Source organism: Vombatus ursinus, unplaced genomic scaffold, assembly GCF_900497805.2.
Source record: "Vombatus ursinus unplaced genomic scaffold, bare-nosed wombat genome assembly UNPS02014784.1, whole genome shotgun sequence".
NCBI classification, from domain to species: Eukaryota; Metazoa; Chordata; class Mammalia; order Diprotodontia; family Vombatidae; genus Vombatus; species Vombatus ursinus.
Window position 1 is genome coordinate 10,959,311 of NW_020954562.1, and position 19,521 is coordinate 10,978,831.

The following is a 19,521-nucleotide window of genomic DNA, read 5'->3' on the forward strand; positions in this document are numbered from 1 at the left end:
TTTCTAGTTAGTGGCAATTAGGTTGTTTGAGTTTATGATATCTTTATAAACTTCCTTACTGATATTGTTTTGGAAAACAAGGATGCAAATGTACCATTTGGGAAAGCCTCTCAAGATAAGGCATTCACAAACAAGATCAGTCATTACAGGACTCATTTAGGGAAATCTGTGTCCTATAGGTTTTGTTCACACTTGAGAAAATGTCAAGGTTTAGCTAGAGTTCTTTAGTTCAATTGAAAAAATATTTATTAAGTGCTTACTATGTGCAAAGCCCTTTTAAAAGGTAATTATGTAATGGTATTTAAAAGCAGTTGCAAAGGCGGTGGAGTAGTAAAGACATCCTTTCCAATATTTCGATTACAAATTCTATTTTATTCAATTCTTCACTCAAATTGTTTTCTCATTCCAAATCTTTGCTTTAGAGAATAATTGAATATTTAGAAAAATGAGACCTACTTCAGTAGGCAAGCAAGAGAAATAGATATGGAATGTCAGTTTCCACTCAAAGATCACCACATACAAAGAAGTTGTTTATGCAATACAGACTTACAAAACGATACAGTCCTTTTCACAAATATGTTCACAGAATTCTGCACAGCAATCTGGTAGAAAAGTAGAATCAATTATGCAACACCAAAATAACTTATTATTCCTCAGTATAAATCACGGTTCATTTCCTAAGGGGATGTAGAGAAAATTTAATGACGTAGTTGAACTGGATGCAAATAGGAAGTAAAAAGTGTGTTGCCAAGTGCAGCACATGAGCAGATCACTCTGTGCTCTATAATTACAGAGAGATTTCTGTTCTAAAAGGTGGGGAGGAGGGGATAGAAAAGCAGCTTGCAAACCTGGAGCTTCTGCACAGGGAGGAGGAAGAGGCTTGGATCCCTGGTCAGCCTCAGTGCTTTCACAGTCAAAATAGCAGAAGTGTGCTTTGGTACCTGCATTTAATTCCAAAGTAGAAGAGATTGTGAGCCTGTGGACATTTCCATCTTCCCAGTTTGGTGTGCTCTAAAAGATTTCAGGTAAGAATTAGAAGTGTGCCACACCTGCTATATATCCAGCAATGACCTTAGAGCTAATTTCTTGCTCTCGACCACACGGCAAAACAAAAGCTTTCAAAAGACACCCCCCCAAAACCTAATTGCCTAGGCCTAGAAACATGCTTGAATATCAATGGAAATGATTCATCATCAAATTTTAAATTACAATTATCATAATTTAAACATTACAGAAACTTCAGTGCTCAAGAAATACAATCATTTGGAAAATAACAAGACACAAAGTCTAGTACAGGTAGCACAGATTAAAATCCCCATACCCCAGCATTATAACCCATTTCCCCACTTTAAAATCATATTTTTCAAGATTATAGATAAAGCTTTAAATGGGGAAATACATTTCTTCATAATATAGTCTATAATAGTGACTTAACTCACTTTATTGTAGTTTTCTTTCTATAATGGGTGAAAATAGACTTCTAATTATGACTAAAAATATAGATTTTGTAACTAGAGAACCCAGCAGCCAGTTTTCTGCTTCTCTGCCCTTCCCCCCAAAAAGTCAAGCAAAGTCTACAAAAATAGCAATTAACTTTAAAAAATATTTTGCTGTTTGAGCAAATTTAAGTTACATTCAGGCGGGATAGCTATTTAGAAAAGAACAATGCTATGGCAGGACATTGCTTTCTATGTCTGAAGTCTTGTCGCTAGTACTAGTTCGATTTGATTTTCATTTTCAGTATCGGGTTTGGTACTCATGATGCCATCGGTTAAAGTCATTGTAGAAAAGCACTATGCTCCCAGACGCCATGCCAGTCATGATGCACCTGGGAAAAGCACAAATGTGGAGTTAGGTTCTGAATCCTCCCATGTTTCTGGCTCAGTTTACTGGCACTGGTCAAAATCGACCATGTGGCCCGTAGTCACACAGTAAGTGTCAGAGTTAGGACTTGAATCCACGTCTTCTGATTCCAGGTCAACCCAAACAACCTCCTAGTGATACTGAGCCTGGAGAAAGTGATTTGCTTAGAATTGGGGAAGCACAGTGTTCCTTTCTCATTCACTGCTAGGAAGGAATAACTAAGGGAACTGGAATTGAGGAGTCTGATCTAATTCTAAAAAAGAAAAGGGCTTCCTTGCTGAAAAGCCCCTTTGTACCCCTCTCATCAGAATAATAGCTTCAGCTCCATGTGGGATGACTCCACTTTTCTTTGTACTCATGATCTGGTTTTAGTTCCTCAGAAATTGTTTGACAGGACAGTGGAAGAAATCATGATGAATCCTAGATGGAGCCATAAAGCAACTGAGTTGACCGAACAAAAGTTAATGAAACAAATCCCCCAAATGAAGCCACCAAAAGGCCTGATAACAAAGTGGTCCGTTTTGTGGTTATTGCTTAAGTCGTGATTGCTTCTAAAGGCTCAGCCTCCCACTAGAGCCATGATACTATCAGTGAAAAAAACTTTACTCCACTTTCTATGCTGTCCTTTGGTGACCAAATAATGGAACAACATTAACTGCACAAATTTGAATGGTGCAACGATTTGACTCATCAGAATTAGTTTAACAGTAATGCTTATTAATATGTAAAATTTTACCTTTGATCATAAGATAAGGCCATGGACCGAATTCCAGCATCACATCCTGGGTAAGCAAAGAGTTGTTTGAGGTCACACACCTGCCATACCATGACAACTCCATTGTCTCCTCCTGTGAGCAAATACTGGCCATCTCGGCTCAGCTGGATTGCCTGAGAGTATATGATGATGTCAACATTATGAATATAAATATATTAAATATAATCTTCAGATTAATAAAAATAAAAGCTAGCATTTATATAGACAGCATCTATGTACTGGGCATTATGCTAAGCACTTTATAAATATTTCATTTGATCTTCACAACAATGCTGGAAGATACCTGTTATTATCCCCATTTTACAGATAAAGAAACTGAGGCAGACCAAGGTTAACCAACAGTCATACAGCTAGTAATGTCTGAGACCAGATTTGAACTTGGGTCTTCCTGACTCTAAGTCCAGTGCTCTATCCACTGTGTCATTTAGTTGCCTAATATGACTCATCTCTATAAAAATTTTTCTGTTACAAAATACTGTAGAATTTATAATAATTTGGAGTATATTAGATTTGAAGATATCTTAGAGACCATCTAGTCCAACTTTTTCATGTTACTGATGAGGAAATTAAGTCCCAGAAGTGAAATGGCTCATCCAAGGTTACCTGGGGGAGTCAAGTAGATCCATGATGAGGTTTAGAAAGCTTTTTCAAAAGTCCACAATTTATAAGAAATATTTATGTGCAGGACTTTCCAGCTTCTTATTTAAAACTCTGAAATAGGGAAATGTTGGCAATGCAGTGTTTTAAATGTGCTTTTTTCTCAGGAGGAAGGGGCAGTAAGGAATATCAATTCTAAGAAAAGTGCTCAAGGTTCTCTTTTGGAATCAATGGGTTCTGAAGACACAAAGACAAATTAAACAGGACTGGTCTTCAAGGAGCTCATATTCTACTGGGATGATACATATACAGAGAGAAGTCAACAAGATAATGGGGGCAGCTAGGTGGCTAAGTGGATTAAAAAGCTGGGCCAGAAATCAGGAAGACCTGAGTTCAAATCCAGCCTCAGACATTTACTAGATGTCTGACCCTGGGCAAGTCATTTAGCTTCTGTTTATCTCAATCCTCTGAAGCAGGAAATGGCAAACCCCTCTAGTAACTTCGCCAAGAAAACCCCATGAATAGCGCTAGTGTGCTATGGTTCATGGGGACATAAAGAGTCAGACCCGACTAAATGACAACAACAAATAAGACAGTCTTAGGAGGGAATGTCCAATTGCTGTGGGGTGGTACTGAAGAATCAGGAGAGATGGTGTCTGAACTAACCCTTGAAGGAAGCTAGGTAGGGATGATAAGCGATTAAGTGCATTTCAGGTATGGGATGTGTAAAGTCATTAGAGATGGAAGATGGAATGATGAAGTTAGGAAACAGTTAATATCCAGTTTGTACTTGACTGGAAATTGAATATAGAATCAGATTGTGGCTAGCTTTGAATGCCAGGCTAAGGAATATCTGTTTTATCCTTGAGGCAACAGGGAAGTCCTGAAGATTTTTGGGAAGAATATGGAAGATGAAGGCCATAAGAAGGCTAGCGCAACAATCCAGGCAAGAGGTGATAAGGGCCTGAACTAGGGTAATAGCCTTATGAATGGAGAGGGGAGAAGGCAATGGATGGGAGAGATGTATCATAAAGGAAAAGACTATTTAGCTAAAAGGGGAGAAGGAGAGGAAAGTTATTTTGGACATGTTAGAGATGGTGGACTGGAGTGTTTAGGAGAAGACAGGTTAGAGTTGGATGTATAGATAAGAGTCATGTGCTTAGAGATAATTAGGAGAGGACAGGTTCACAAAGAAAATCTATAGAAAGAATAGAAGAGGGCTTAAGGAGCCTTGGAGAACACCCTTACATAGAAGACAGAAGAAGAATGATGATTTATCTAGCAAAGGAAAGTGAGTGGTTTTGGACAATTAGGAAGAGACCCCAAACAGGATGAGCACCTGGCCACGAGGGACTGCCTAGAGAGAGATGGAAGCTGTCCTGAAAGGGACTGAGAAGTAAGGAAGTGGAGCGAGAAGGGCACAGGTCGTCTTTGGAGTTCATTGAGTCTACCCCCAATTTTTACAGATGAGGAAACTGAGACTCAAAGTGACTTGTCTAAGTTTACAAAGGTAGTAACTGACAGAACGGGATGGGAATCTGAGTCCTGTAACTCCAGGTGCAGCTGGTTTTTTGTTTGTTTTGTTTTTTCACTTTCACCACACACAGTCTGGCTATGAAACAAAAAAGCTAAGTTTGTTGGGAAAGGGTATTTTTATAAGAAAAAAGAAGGTATTTAAGGATGCTCTTTATCAAAGGCTGGTGCAAAGGAGGAGAAAATAGTGAACTCTTTTCTCTGCCCCTGACTAGAGAAGGATGCTTTTAGTACATCTTTCAAACAGGCTTATTGAGTTGACTTTGTTTCCCAGACTTATATGCCTACTTGGGGTACTGAAACTGACCTTCCAGCATAATCTTCAACTGAAAAGGACTTCAAAATGAAATCCTGGAGTGTTCCTGAGAGTAGGACTCCTCCCTTCCTCATTTCTGCCTGTCAAAGTTCAAAGCCCTGAGTTGATGCCAGAGCTCTGAGTGCTGGTACTGCCCCAACTGGACTTGCTTATTGTTGGGGCTGGGTGGCCATGTAAAAGGGCCAATCAGATAATACTTTTCCCCCACTTTCTCTCTACTTCCCTCAAAAGCCATCCTTTTTAGTGCTGTTATTTCTTTAAATAATTTTATAACAGGATGGCAACAGGGCATCTCAGATTTGGTATCTGCACACCCCGAGGAGAGATGAAACACTGCACTCCTGACATATGGCTGTTCATTTGAGCCTCCAATTAAACACATGACATAGCACAGAATTCCCCGATGTTAAAAAAAAATGCTCCTCCTTTAGGGCATATAAATAACTCAGACTATGACGTTTACTATGGTCATAAGAAAGAAAACAGTGAAAAATCATCTATAGTCTGCCCTTTGAAAAAGCTAAATTTGGTACAAAGAAAGACTGGTAGTTGTTTTTTTTTTAATTATTGAATCATATTCTCAAAAAATTATTACAAATAATACTAAGATAGGTGAAGGACTGCTAGATAAAGAGTGTATCCTGTAATCACATCTCTTAAAACAAAATGCAAATATTAAAATTTTTTTCATTACAAATAAAATAAATGTCCTTTTCCTTCATCTTGCAAATGGCAATCTCCTGAGGCTCTTTGGAAATTGCAATGAGGACTGTGACAAATAATTATTTGCTACACTTATAAAATTCTGCTGATGAAAATCCATTAACCTTCTCTGGTTGTGGTTCACTTGAGTTTTATGCTTGGGGCTTTTTATTAGAGAAATGCTATATTAAAAGATAAATTAAAAACCATTAATCTTTAACCCTTTGATCTATCTAAGCATCTTAGTGATTTTGGTCAAATAAATGGGCTTTCAAGACAATAAGTTTCTCCATATTATTTTTGTAAGTTATATGCTTGCAAAGGAGGAAAAAAAACCATAATTGTTAGTTTTGTTTTTCTTTTCCCCAAAACCCATCGCAATTTCTTTGATGGCTGATTACCTCTGTTCAGGTACTTCAAAGGGCCAAGGACCAAATGAAAGTTGCCGCACTGTGAGGGTCAAAGATTCTACCCTAAATGAGCAACTAATACAGTACTTGCACCTTATTTACTGAACGTGACCAAGTCAGAGTTTTAAGTGGGGTCCCCAGTGCAGTTTCGCCCACAGAAAGCCCAGGCACTTTGGATAAATATTAGAGCTAGTCTGGTTCTCCAGAAAGCACTGCTGTATCAAATGGGGAGCTGTCACCATTATGGCTACGGCAGTCTGCTGGGGACTTGCACGTTTCAAAACATGGTCTCAGGAAAGAAAAATAAACGAGTTCCTGTGGGTGAAATAGTGGATAGCCTCTGTTTCGGATAAAACAACTTTACTGATCTATGCAGGCTGCCTCCTTAAATTTAAGTTATTCATTAAGACATCTAAACATTGCACAGTTGATGTACTGTGATATGCTATTAACCAAAGTGACATGGAGCAATACAGCATTTAAAATAAAAACAGGTGGGAAGCACTGATTAGCCCAGCTTCCCCGGGGTATGTTTCCTAGCCCACTCTCTGAGAAAGGAATTCAGTTCCCAGCTCATGACTAATTTGCTTCCTTGGTCCCCAGTCTGAGTCCATACATGGGAAGGGGTCTGAGAACTTTGCTCAAGGATTCAGAACTCTGCATCCAAACATGCCTGTTCATTTCCTTCCTTCCCTAATTTCCCCCAGGCAGTGAACAGTGAAAGTGTCAGTCTCCAGGGCAGGTAAAGCTCATTTTCAGCACTGTGACTTTAATCACACAGTTGCCACTTGCAGGTTAGCATGATAAAGTGCAGAAGCTCTGGGAAAAAGGCCACGAATTGTTTAAGCCTAAAATCCAATGGGAAATGCTGGAGAGGGGGAAAAACAGGCGGCAGGGAGGGAAGGAGAGAGGGAAAGAAAGGTAGGTGCCCAGAGCCCAACTGCTATTGCCAAAGGCACCTTGCTTAAGCCTTTGGTACTAACTGAAACGCTCCAGAAATTGTTCCAGTAAGCAAGGGATTTCGAGATATTTTACAGATTTATCAACCCAGCTGACAACATAATCGGAACTGAAAGTGACAGATTATTGACATTATGATTGTAAAGGAAGGAAAACCCTCTGATGTGTACTTGGTTTAAATGAAGTATTATGAGAAAGGTGGAAAAAATAATAGAGAAGAGAATATCTGGTAAGCTGAGCCTTTGGAGTAGAGAGAGGTAAGAAGAAGAGAACCAAGGAATAAAAGGGAGAAGAGAAAGGAGAAGCAATAATTCTACCTCCACCCCGGGGCCATTTTCCTACCTCTCACTCTCTTTCTCTGTGTCCTTACCTTCTTCCTTCCTTAACTTTATCATTACCTCTCTCCCCCAAATGCCACAGTAGATCTAAGCTTCTGCAGCCTGTGGATGGATCAGAGAATTTTTGAGTTGGAAAGGCCCTTTCTTAGTAGCCATTGACTCCAGTGCACAGCCCCAAAAGAATGCCATCTACTCCATTCCTAACTGATGGCCATCCAGCCTCGGCCTGCAGATATCCTCTGAGGGGAACTTCACTACCTCCCAAGGCAGCCCATTCTACTTTTGGAGAGCTCAAGTTTTTCCTGACATCAAGCCTAATGTTACCTCTTTAACTCGCATTTAGGGCCCCCCCCCAGAAACTTGGGAATAGGAAGCAAAGTGGATAGAGCGCTAGACTTGGGAGTCAGGAAGACCTGAGTTTCAATCTTGCCTCAGATGCTTACTAGATGTGTGAGTCTCGCAAATCGCTGAAGTCACTGCCTCTTTTTCCTCATCTGTAAAACGGGGGAAAAAAATAGCACCTTCCCCCCACCCCTCACTATTGTTGAGAACAAAATGAGATAATACAGATAAAATAGGTGGCAAACCAAGAAATGCTACATAAATATTAGGTGATACTGTTATTATTATTGTTATTCCCTCTTACACATAACAAACCTTCAGGTACTTGAAGATAGGTATCATGCCTCTATACTAAATTTGCTCCAATGATAAAAAAAACAAAAACAAAAATAAAAACAAAAAAACCAACCCAGTTCTTTCAACTCATCTTCATATGGCATGTGTTTAAGATCCTTCATCATCCTGGTTACTCTCCAGTTTCTCAACATCATTTCTAAACTGGCACCTAGAACTAACCACAACATTGTAGATGTGGTCTGACTAGGCAGAGTATAGAGTCACCTCCTCATTCCTAGAAATATGCCCCTCTTAGGTATGGAGTCAGAAGCCTGGATTTCAAATCCTGCCTCTAAGGCTTCTGTGACCCTGAGCAGGTGACTTAATCTCTCTGTGCCTCAGTTTCATCATCTGTAAGATGAAGGGTTTGAACCTGGTGGCCAGTATGGTCCCTGACATCTTGGAATCCATGATCCTATGAATTAGATTTTTCTTTTTGGTTGAACACATCATTAACTCCTAACATATCTGCATCCTAAATGCTGCGAGAGACCTCTTTCCAAGCCAACAGAAATAGGCTTTATCAGAGAAACTATTACTTCAGGAATAACAACTACCCTGAAGAGTGAAAATGCTAAAAATGTTACTCTACAAAGTTCCAGAGACCAATCTTTTGTCTCTATCAAAAGGCAAAGACTACTGTCACACAACCAGTTTTCATACTGATTCTGCAATAAACTCTATCAAGAGGCAAAGGAGTTCAAACACCATTACCCAGTTGGGAAATAATGAGACATGTACAGAGCGGTATTATGGGAAGAGCCTTGAAAAATAAGTCTCAAAATATTGTTGTGAGTCTTTTAATTAACATCGCATACCTGTGCAGTATCCTCAGGACTAGGGATTAATCTCTCAGTGATCTCATCAACTCCAAATGGGCTTAACCAACATTGCTATACAAATAATTCCAAAACTTACTTATCCAGCCCTCATCTCTATCCATTAGTCGATCATCACTACAGCCTGTGACCCTTCATTGGATGTCTTATACAGGCAACTCATACTTAATATATCCAAACCAGAACTCATTATCTTCCCTCTCAAAACTCAACTATCTCATGAATATCCACCATCCCTCTAGCACCTTTGTAACCTCAGAGTTATCCTCACCTATTTTTTCCTCCTACTCCCTTCATCCTGTCATCCATCCCCCTTTCTCCACTCACATTGGCCACCACCCCATACAAAGGTCCTCATCACCTCTCATCTGGACTATTCTAATATTCCCCTAATTAGTTTCCTTCTTCCATCCATTCTCTGCTCCGTTGCCAAACTATTTTTTAATAAAACGTGTCTGACCATAACACCCCTATGCCCAAGGAATTTCAGTGGCTTACTATTGCCTATACAATAAAATAAAAACTCATTCAATAAGCATTTTCTATGTGCCTGCTATGTATGTGCCAGGCATACAAAGACAAAATTGAAACAGTCCCTGCTTCCAAAGAGCTCACATTTCATCTGGAAAAACAACACATACACATAATAAGTAAATATACTTTTCAGAAGGTGGTTCCTAGTAACCAGAAGGATGGGATAGGCTTTGTAGCAGGTGGCATTTGAACTGGACTTTGAAGGAAGCTAGGGATTTTATACAGCAGAAGGGATGGATGACATTCTGGACATAAACTGTGGAAAGACATGGAGAGGAAGATGGAACATCATACACGGAGGAAAAGCAAGCCAGTCAGGACAGAACACAGTGCAGTAAGTCTGGAAATGTGGATGGGAGCTCCCGAAGCTTATTTAGCAGAGGAAGGAGGCTTGGTCAAACTTGTCTGTCAAGAAGCATTTAATAAACACTTACCATGTGCCAGGCACAATGCTAGGCATCAAGAATTCAAAGAAAGGCAAAACCATTCCCTGTTTTCAAAGAGCTCATAGTTCTCAAATGTTGAAGGTGACAAGTACAAACAAGTACCTACGAGATATATACAGAATAGATGGAAGACAGGGAGCAGAGAGACAGGGGAAGGCCTGAACTGAGTCTTGAGGGAAGCTAGGGAACAGAGGCAGTGCAATCCAGGAATGGGGGGTAGCCAGTGAAAACAAGGAGATGGGGGAGGGGAGTGCCATATGTGAAGGCACAAGTTGGCCAAGGTAGCTGGATCACATAGTATGAGAAAAAAGCATAAGACCGGAAAAGTAGGAAGGGACCAAGTTACGAACCGTTTTAAATGCCAAATAGAGGACTATTTATTCCTAAAGGTAGTAGGGACTTACTGGAGTTGAGTGAGTAGAGGGGACGTGATCAGAAGAATCTCTTTTGTAGCTCAGTGGGGGATGGATTGGAGTGGACAGAGACCTCAGATAGGGAGACCAACGGAAAGGCTACTGCAATAGGCAAAGTGAGAGGTGATGAGGCCTTGAACTAGGGTCGTGACTGTGTGAGTGGAGAGAAGACATATACAAGAGATGTTGCGAAGGTAGAAACAAGTTTTGGCAATGGAGTGGATCTAAAGGAACATGAAGAACTAAGGATGACATTAAGACTGCAGGCCTAGAAGAATGATAGTACCCTTAATAACTGGGAATTTCTGAAGACAGAAGGATTTGGGGAAAACATAATGAATTCTGTTTTGGACATGTTGAAATTGAGTTGACTATGGGACATTCAGTGGAGTTATATGATTATATGGAGAGCTCAGAATCATTTGTATACAAAAGAAAATTGAACCTAGTGAATTGATTGAGATCACAAATGAGACAATGTAGAGGCTAACAGGAAAAAAGAAAGACCCTTGAGAGACATACTCACAGTTAGTAGATATAACATGAAGAAGCAGCAAAGCCTACTGAGGAGGGGTCAGAGAGATAGAAGAACCAGGACAGAGCAGTGTGTCACAATCCAGAAACGGACAGACTGCTTAAGAGAAGGTGAATAACAATGTAAAATGCTGCAAAGAGGTCAAGAAGGATGAGGATAGACCATGTTAGATGAGGTTAGAAGCCAGACTGCAGACAGTTGAGAAGTGAGTGAGAAGAAAAGTGGAGGTACCATGTATAGAGAGTCACAAAAGAGAAGAAAGATATTGGCAGCCATGTGGCAGATGGACTGGAGACGGAAGAGACTTAAAACTATAAAGACTTAAGACTATATAAACCTGGAGACAGCTTTCGGAGTCTGTTGCAAAAGTCCAAGTATGAGGTGGTGAAGATCAGTATTACGAGGGTGGCTAAGTGAAGAGGGGTAGGGACAGATTTGAGATCTGTTGTGGTCCTAGGTAGAAACTCTTCTGGCTTCCGCTGAAAATTCTTTGCAAACCAGCTCCAACCCATAGTTCTCCATTGATTTTACACAGTTCTCCCTTATTCCATGAGCCATCCTGGTCTGTCCACAATGCTCCATCTCCTTTGCCCAGGTTGTGCCCTAGGCCTGGAATACTTCCCCTGATCACCATCTCTGCCTCTCAAATCCCTGACTCCCTTCAAGATTCAGCTCATTCATCATTTCCTTTATTGAATTCTCTTCCCTCCCATTGTTAGTGCTCAACACTGAAGTAACTGTGCATATTTTTAAATGCACATTTCTGTGTACATGCTATTTTCCCCAGATAAATGTAAGCTCCCAAGGGCAGATGCTGTTTAGTTTTTGTTCTATCCCTAGAACCGAGGGCAGTTCCTGATATGTAGATGCTTAATAAATGCTTGTTGAATTGATTTGAATTTTTATTCCATTTTTTGATAAAGCAAACGTCCAGAATCAAGTTATACCTGAGAGTCTATTTCCCATAACACGGGAGCTTTAATCTCAACACCAAAGACAAGTTCTACATTATTAAACAACATCCAGGTAAGAGCCACCACTGATGCCAGATGGTTCTAATCACTGTCTCCAAAATCATCACCAACCTGAGAGTAAAAATATTTTCTTTTCTTTTTTTTTAAACCTGTTCCACCAGACACACAATGTCTTTTTACCTCTTCGTGCTAATTTAGAAAAATAATCAATGAACTTTACCTAGCAAAATCTGGGCAGAGATGCTCAGAGCAATCCAGAATCATTTCATCCCCCTCAAGTAAATCTAACTGCTGAAGATCCATGTCTACACTTAGGAAATTATCTTGGATACACAGAATTCCCTTTGATTGATGCAGTTAATACAGCTGACACATATACTGTGGTCTCTGGGAGTCCAAGCCTGAAGCACAACTACCTAATTCCTTTACTTTTGAACAATCTCAAAACTTTCAAGCTTCTCCTATAAACATTCTCTCCTCCTTGCTTATTTGAAACACACCTGTAAACAATACCTGGGCTAGTGAAAGAATACTTTGAGCACTCACCCTGATATTGTCATCTGTTTCCATGGTGGCCTGAAGTTTTCCATTCACACTGAATATACAGAAGATGCCATTTTCATAGTATATGACACAGTGACCCTCTCTTGAAACCTGTATGAGTTTTGGTCTCAAGCAGTTTTCAGGACCCTCCAGAGTCCTTAACAAGTCTCCATTCATAGAATGTATGAGGCATGGTCCTTCTGAAGAGAGAAGGGAAGTAAAAAGCATGAATGATCTGTCACAGCCGCCTGCCAGCAGAATGTTAATAATTTCTTTTCAAACGAAAGGACATGTAGAACAGGAGACTGCTTAGATTAATTTAAAATGTGATTATAATTGTTTAGAGTAGTAGTGAATAGAATGGCAAAAGAGTACATTCCTTATAAAATTATAGTTCTACTCCTTTTGCAAACTCAAAATAATTTTCTGAAATAGGGCTTTTATGTGACCCTTCAGCAAAATTAATAGTTAGATTTTTCTTGTGAATGCAGCCAAATTTAAACCAAGCCTGATTTGAATCTTGAGAATGTATTATACAAGTTTAAAGTTCCATACTCTAGCTTTAGAAGACTATACATGTTAAAACCAAACCAAAATAAAAGGTTTACAACCTAAATTATTTTGTGAAACCCTTGTTTCTAAGCCCTTTTAAAGAAGATACTACAGCCTCAATGTAGGTCCTGCTAGAACCCACCTTCTTTCATATACTATTTATGAAGTTCTACATTTTCCTCACTAACCTCACAATAAGCTGACTGAATTCACTATTCCATGAATAATCTGTAAATGTATTCCATTTTGAACTTTATGTAGGACCAAACCATACATGACACTAAAAAAGGTGATACTGAACCCCCACAACTGATGTCAAGGAGCACAATCGTGCCCTTTTGGCAGGCACCAGATTTTAGGCTAGCTAGCACATATGTCAGACCCAGGACGGTAATTCTTATCTCCCTAAATCTTCCCTTTCACCTTCAACCCTGAGTTTACCATGTCTAATCAGCTTTTTGGCTGCTGCTAATCAGGTGCCCCTTGAAGAGACCCATCCTAGTTCAGCTCTTCTCTCCTTTGGTTTCCTCCTATCACAAGGATGTCTTCCCCATCTGGCAAGTCGAGAAACGGATTCTTGCTACTACTTCCTTTGCTCCCTGCTCCCTTGGAAATGTCTAAACCAACCACCAGAGTCTGCCTTCTTAACTGCAGGTCTCACTCTTGCTGCTTCCAAGCAAGTAGTCTTATTATTTTCTCCCCCTGTAGTAATTCGTGGCTGATTATGGGGCTGAACTTTGAAAAAGGTAAGAAAGGGACTGGTTGATAAAAGCCTAATATACATATATTCATGTACAGAGAAGTACCGTTTTAATGTGGATAATAGTTTGATACAGGAAATGCCTGGATGAGGAAATTTAGTGCAGGTTTAATCTTCTCCACAACTTGGAGAGTTGCACTGAGAGGTTAAGTCACTTTCCCAGGGTCATTACAGCCAGTTGTGTTAGAAATGGGCACCTGAACCCAGGTTTTCCTGGGGAAGGCCAGGTCTCTAGTCACTATACCATCCATGAGTGGAAGATCTGTACTCAGGGAATAAGAGTAGTGTTAATGTTAGCCACTTGGCAATTAGTTTAAAAAATACCTTAATAATTCATATTGATTTAATAAAATCCAGTAGTGTAAACTTAAGTAACAAATGATTCACTTTGGCTGTAAAAACAGTGAAATGAGGAAGAATTCAATGAGCACGAGTGGGTACATGCCATGTGTAGAACGCAATACTAGAAACTTAAGAAATGTTCATGTGAGGAACCAGCACAAAGTCATATTTAAATCAGGAAAGTAGAAATGACAGAAGATAAGGCAGTCTCCTTGCCTTGATTGGATTTCTCAAGGGTCAAAGGATGTGTAGTAGCTATTGTTCAGTCAGGTCTGACTCTTCATGACCCTATTTGGGGTTTTCTTGTCCAAGATACTGGAGAGGTTTGCCATTTCCTTCTCTGAGCTCATTTTACAGATGAGGAAACGGAGGCAAACATGGTTAAGTGACTTGCCCAGAATCACACATCTAGTAAGTATCTGAGGTCAGATTTGAACTCAGGAAGATGAGTCTTCTTGACTCCAGGCCCAATGCTCTACCCACTGTGCCATCTAGCTGCCCTGATGATACATAAACAATAGCAAAATAAAGAATTTTTGTCCCTAGAGAGAAAAGTAGACACAGATGGTTGCCTGCTATTCTGATATTTTACTGAGTTTACTTTGATAAGAATAACAGTTATTTTTGTTCTCCCCCCAATTTTTTTTTTTAGTAAAAAGCATGTATCCTGGAAATTGTGACTCTCCCTACCTTTTCCCTTAACTACAGTAAAGTCTATAAGTTTTCAGTTTCCTCAATCAGAAATAAAAAATTTGTAAAGTTTGATCTATAATCTAACTCCATTCCCATGTAGACCAAGAACTTCTGCTTCCTAGGAATGAATTAAATGATTAGGGCTTAGAAATAAGAGTTGGGGGGAATCTGATAGCCGTAGTACTCCTATCACCAATAAATACAGCACTTTATGGTTATGGACTATGGGCTCATTTTACTCACAAACTCCTAAATAGTTAATAAATGATTCTGAAAACAATCCAGCTGGGGTAGACTAAGCTGATTACCTCAAGGCTACCCTTTTCAGCAAGTCAGATGACGAGAAAGAAAACTGGCTTGTAATTCTTACAAGAGCTAACTTAATCTCTAGTAGAAAAAGTAACAAACTGGAAGTTGTGAAGTTATGTTTCTGATTTTTCTATTGACTTAATGGATATTGTTCTGGACACAACAATTATCACTTTGGATTAAGAGAGTGATTGCATTGAGGTATCTAAATAAACTTAAGCTTATCTTTCTACTGCTACTGCTGGACTAGTCCTGATATGTGGCAACTAGAACAAGCCAGGGCAGGGGTATAGCCACACAATAGGCCATTCCCAGGGAATCCAGGGGAATAGGATAGAGGCAAGATGGTGCTCCTTGTGTCTACCTCAAAGAAATGGGAAAAATTCATATGGGCATAATCACTAAAAAACACAATGAAACAGACATATTGGTGCAGGTAACCATTGAGCTTACCTTTAGAACCACTTATTACCAGGCCAAGTTCAGCACAAACTGTAGCACAAGTGATCTCATAGTCATGGCCGGTCAAAATAACTCGGGGAGTGGTCATTTCACCTTCATGGGAAAAGAACAAGTTGATTAAAATGCATCTAGGGCTTTTATTTAAAAAGAGATGATTTTTAAAAATTCTATTATTCTACTCCAGGTGTTCGCATGCACTTTCAATGCACAAGTCAACAAAATGAAATCATGCTAGTCCAAAGGCACTCAACAAAATACCCAATTTCGTGTTTCACCCAAACTCAAAGACATGGCTTTATTTTATGGACCAGACCTTGTTTAATCTCAAATAATCTGTGCAACTGGATTCCTTCCTTGATTACCAAGTAATAATTGTTGAAAGCTTAAATGTACTAACCATAAGACCAAGCTAAATACATCAGGGCTAAAAATCACCTTCCTGGAACCAACATTCTTAAATAAAGTAACAAACAAATATTCAGAGTACACGTGAAAAGCACTTTCTGAAAGGCATAAAACAAGCCTTTTGATGAGATGACATGGATGTAGGCTCCTGATTCTAAAATTCAGGTTGCCCTTCCCTCAGTTTGAGTTGTTAGCTACTTTTCAACACATTTCAGAGTAAGACCTGACCTTGGTATCTGGTGCCCTATCATGCCTTACACAATAAAAACAGTGCATGCTGAGCAAGAAATCTGCTGCTGATGACTTCCAACCTTTATTAAACTGCTTGATGGAACTTCCTGATAGGTTTGCTTCCTCCTTCCCCCTGCTTTTTTTTTTTAACTTTCCATTCTACAGAGAGTACATGCCAATATGGGTTGCTACAATAAAAGGAGAGTAAGCTACCAATAAGATAAAGTCTTAATATAAATTGTTTTTAGCCACACTCTAGAAAGCCAGTGGGCTGGTAAAATGCAGATAAGTAAAAAGTATGAGCGAACAGGAGAGAGGAGATAGGAGAATTTTTTCCACATCTTTTTCCTGGGGAAAAAAAATCCCTATTAGTCCCAGTTAATTTTTATGTAATATCTGTCATTGATGTGGAACCCAAACTACAAATGGTCATTGTGCAAATAAAACCAAAAGACCACCAAAAACATGCTTGGTAATTAAGTTATTTAATCTAGGCAACAGTCTAACAAAAATGTGGTTGCATGGATAGTCAACATATCCTAAATAAAGTAAGCTGCCTTAAAACCAGGGAAAGACTGAGTGAATTTCTAGGGTTCCCCCCAATTCTATCATTCTGTAAACTCTATGCTCAGAAAATGACTTGTTAAAGAAAGTATTCCTTTCTACCTTCATACGCCAGGGTAAAAGGCAAAAAGTGCTCTGCACCAGTGAGTCGATATGCCACAGGGTAAATTTTAAATTCTCAGGTTCCTTGATTTTAAATGCCATATTACATATCAAAGGTAAACTTGACTTAGTCTAAACCACAAGGGCAGGGGGGTGGGGGGAACTGGGCCTGAGGATGCTCTTTCAGAGACTCTGAAGTTCCATCCCCATATACCTGGTTGAAAAAGGAGGAGCATGGGGATTCCAAATGAAGCATGTCAGGGGATCCAATATAGATGCCTTCAGGAAGAGGCGGGACAATGACTTGTAGAAAGGATGGTTGGTCAAGTACAGATAATACTAGATGGCCTGTAGGATACCTTCTAACGCTGAGACTCTATGATTCTGACACTGCAGAACTAATCCAGCCTAATTTTTTGTTTTTGTTTTTTTCTAGTTGTTGGTCTATAAAACAGAATCAGAGAAACATCTTTTGTAAACCAGTTCACAAAACTTTTACCATTGCAGTTCTTAATCTACTTAAATCCTATCAAACTATCATCTAGATGTCCTCTGCTTTCAATTCTGAGCACCACATTTTTTTTTTCTGCTAGGCAACAGGGTTAAGTGACTTGCCCAGGATCACACAGCTAGTAAGTGTTATGTGTCTGAGGCCGGATTTAAACTCAGGTCCTTCTGAATCCAGGGCCAGTGCTCTAACCACTGCACCACCTAGCTGCTTCTGAGCACCACATTTTAGAAAGGACATTGGTAAACTGGAGATGGGTAACCAGAATGGCAAAAGGCCTCAAATTCATGCCAAATGAGGTTGAAGGACAAGGGATGCTTAAATTGGAAAAGAAAAAAATCAGGGGAATATAACAACTGGCATCAGACATCTGAAGGGCTACTATGTGGAAGAGGGTTTAAGATCAGACTCAATCTGTTTGGCCTCAGAGGGAAAAACCAGGGCAATGGGTAGATATAGCCAGAAGGCAAATTTAAGCTTGTTATGAAAAACTTGTTTAGAATTTTCTGGTTCCCTGGGAAGGAAGTGCCTCTTCTCCTCCCTAGCAGAGACTAGATGACAACTTGTTGGGTAAGTTGTAGCAGGGGACAGAGAGGTGTTGAAATAGATGGCCAGTGAAGTCCATGCTAACTTTAAAACTCTGTGGTCTTATGAACTGAATTTTTAAAATTAAATTTTATTTTTAAAAATTAACAAACATTTTGTTTCTTTCCTACCTTCTACCCCTACCCCCACCCCAGAAGGGGAGAGGATAGTCAAACAAAAGCTTTTTTTTTGTCCATCACCTCTCTGTCAGTAGGTGGGAAGCATTCTTCATCATCAGTTCTCTAAAATCATGATTATTATATTGATCAGAGTTCTTAAGTCTTTGAGTTACCCCTTTGTTGTTAGAGTAGACATTGTTCTCTTGGTTCTACTCACTTCACTATTTATCAGTTCATACAAGTCTTCCTAGGTTGCTCTGAAACTGTCCCCTTTGTCATTTCTTATGATCTTGTGAACTTTTAAAAATGGACTCTTCCTATACCACTTCTATCTCTTTTCCAAGTACTGATCCCTGTTCCCTATACTCGCTAAAATTCAATTCCACAAACATTCATGAAGGACCTACTATATACAGGACCCTTGCTAAAGCACTGGGGATACAAAGACAAGAATCACAGAAACAGATTTAGAACGAGAAAGGAACTTAGAAGTCATCAAATCTAACCCCCTGAGATTTTTACAGCTGATGAAACTGGGTCCAAGTTAAGTGGCTTGCCTAAGGGATTTTAACCTAGGTCTTCTGATTCCAAATCAGGTATGGTTTCTAATGTATCACACATGCCTCGCTGCTCTGTGGGAACTTACAATTTTCTTTAGCCAACTTACTAGGGCTGCAGAGTGTGGATAGTTCCATGGCAGAGAATTTAGATATTTTATCATTCTTTAGTCTAGCTTGTGTTGGGGAACACTGATCTTGACTCCGGAAGTGGGGAAGTAGGGTATATCCATAGCTAATTTATACATCATGTCTACAGGTATGTGGCATATCTAGAATGGCATTGCTGCCAGTATGCTCCACAGTGCTATACACTAAAGCCTGACTATAATGCATTGGAGGTGGGGGTGGGGAACGGGCAGAGTCATTTATGAGCTAAAAAACTGAAGTATCCATGAAAGCATCATGGAATGTTTTTGGAACTTCTGACAACCTTCTTGGGTAAGAGCCAAGACAATCTCATACTGTACCAAGTTCAATACACTACTGGCTTTATGTTCTATATAACATGGCTCCAGTTTAATGCTTTCTGCATTAAATAATGTTACATAAACCACTTTATTACTCTCCTAGTGTTTGGTAACAAAGGGAAGGCCAAGATTACATCCCAAGAGAAAAGAGGGAGAAGTGGAGCAAGGTGCTTGCTGACTTTCATCTGATTCAAGTTTTCAAACTTCACAGAAAGCTTGAGCTGAGCTTCTCAAACCACAAAACAATAAAAAAAGGAGTATCTACAAAATAGAAGCAACTATTAGAAGAGACGCTGGTCCAGTTAGTTATACGTGTCAGATTCAAAACTAGGCTGATAAACTTCTCTCACCTCCCAAAGAGAAATGATTATGCTTATATTTTTTTATTTGTAAAAATTACCTTATA

The 19,521-nt window shown here is 39.5% G+C and overlaps 1 protein-coding gene across 7 annotated transcripts in view; it reads right to left on the reverse strand.

Moving 5' to 3' along the window:
- Positions 1 to 351: 351 nt before the first annotated feature.
- LRBA (LPS responsive beige-like anchor protein) overlaps positions 352 to 19,521 on the reverse strand; it is a 676,054-nt gene continuing 656,884 nt past the window's right edge. For all 7 annotated transcript variants that reach the window (XM_027866938.1, XM_027866942.1, XM_027866935.1 and 4 more), the window contains 4 exons: positions 15,566 to 15,667; positions 12,460 to 12,656; positions 2,600 to 2,751; positions 352 to 1,828 (listed from right to left, as the gene is read on the reverse strand). In XM_027866938.1, the coding sequence (XP_027722739.1) occupies positions 1,738 to 1,828; positions 2,600 to 2,751; positions 12,460 to 12,656; positions 15,566 to 15,667 (542 nt within the window). In that variant the 3' untranslated portion in view covers positions 352 to 1,737. The remainder of the gene's footprint in view (positions 1,829 to 2,599; positions 2,752 to 12,459; positions 12,657 to 15,565; positions 15,668 to 19,521) is intronic.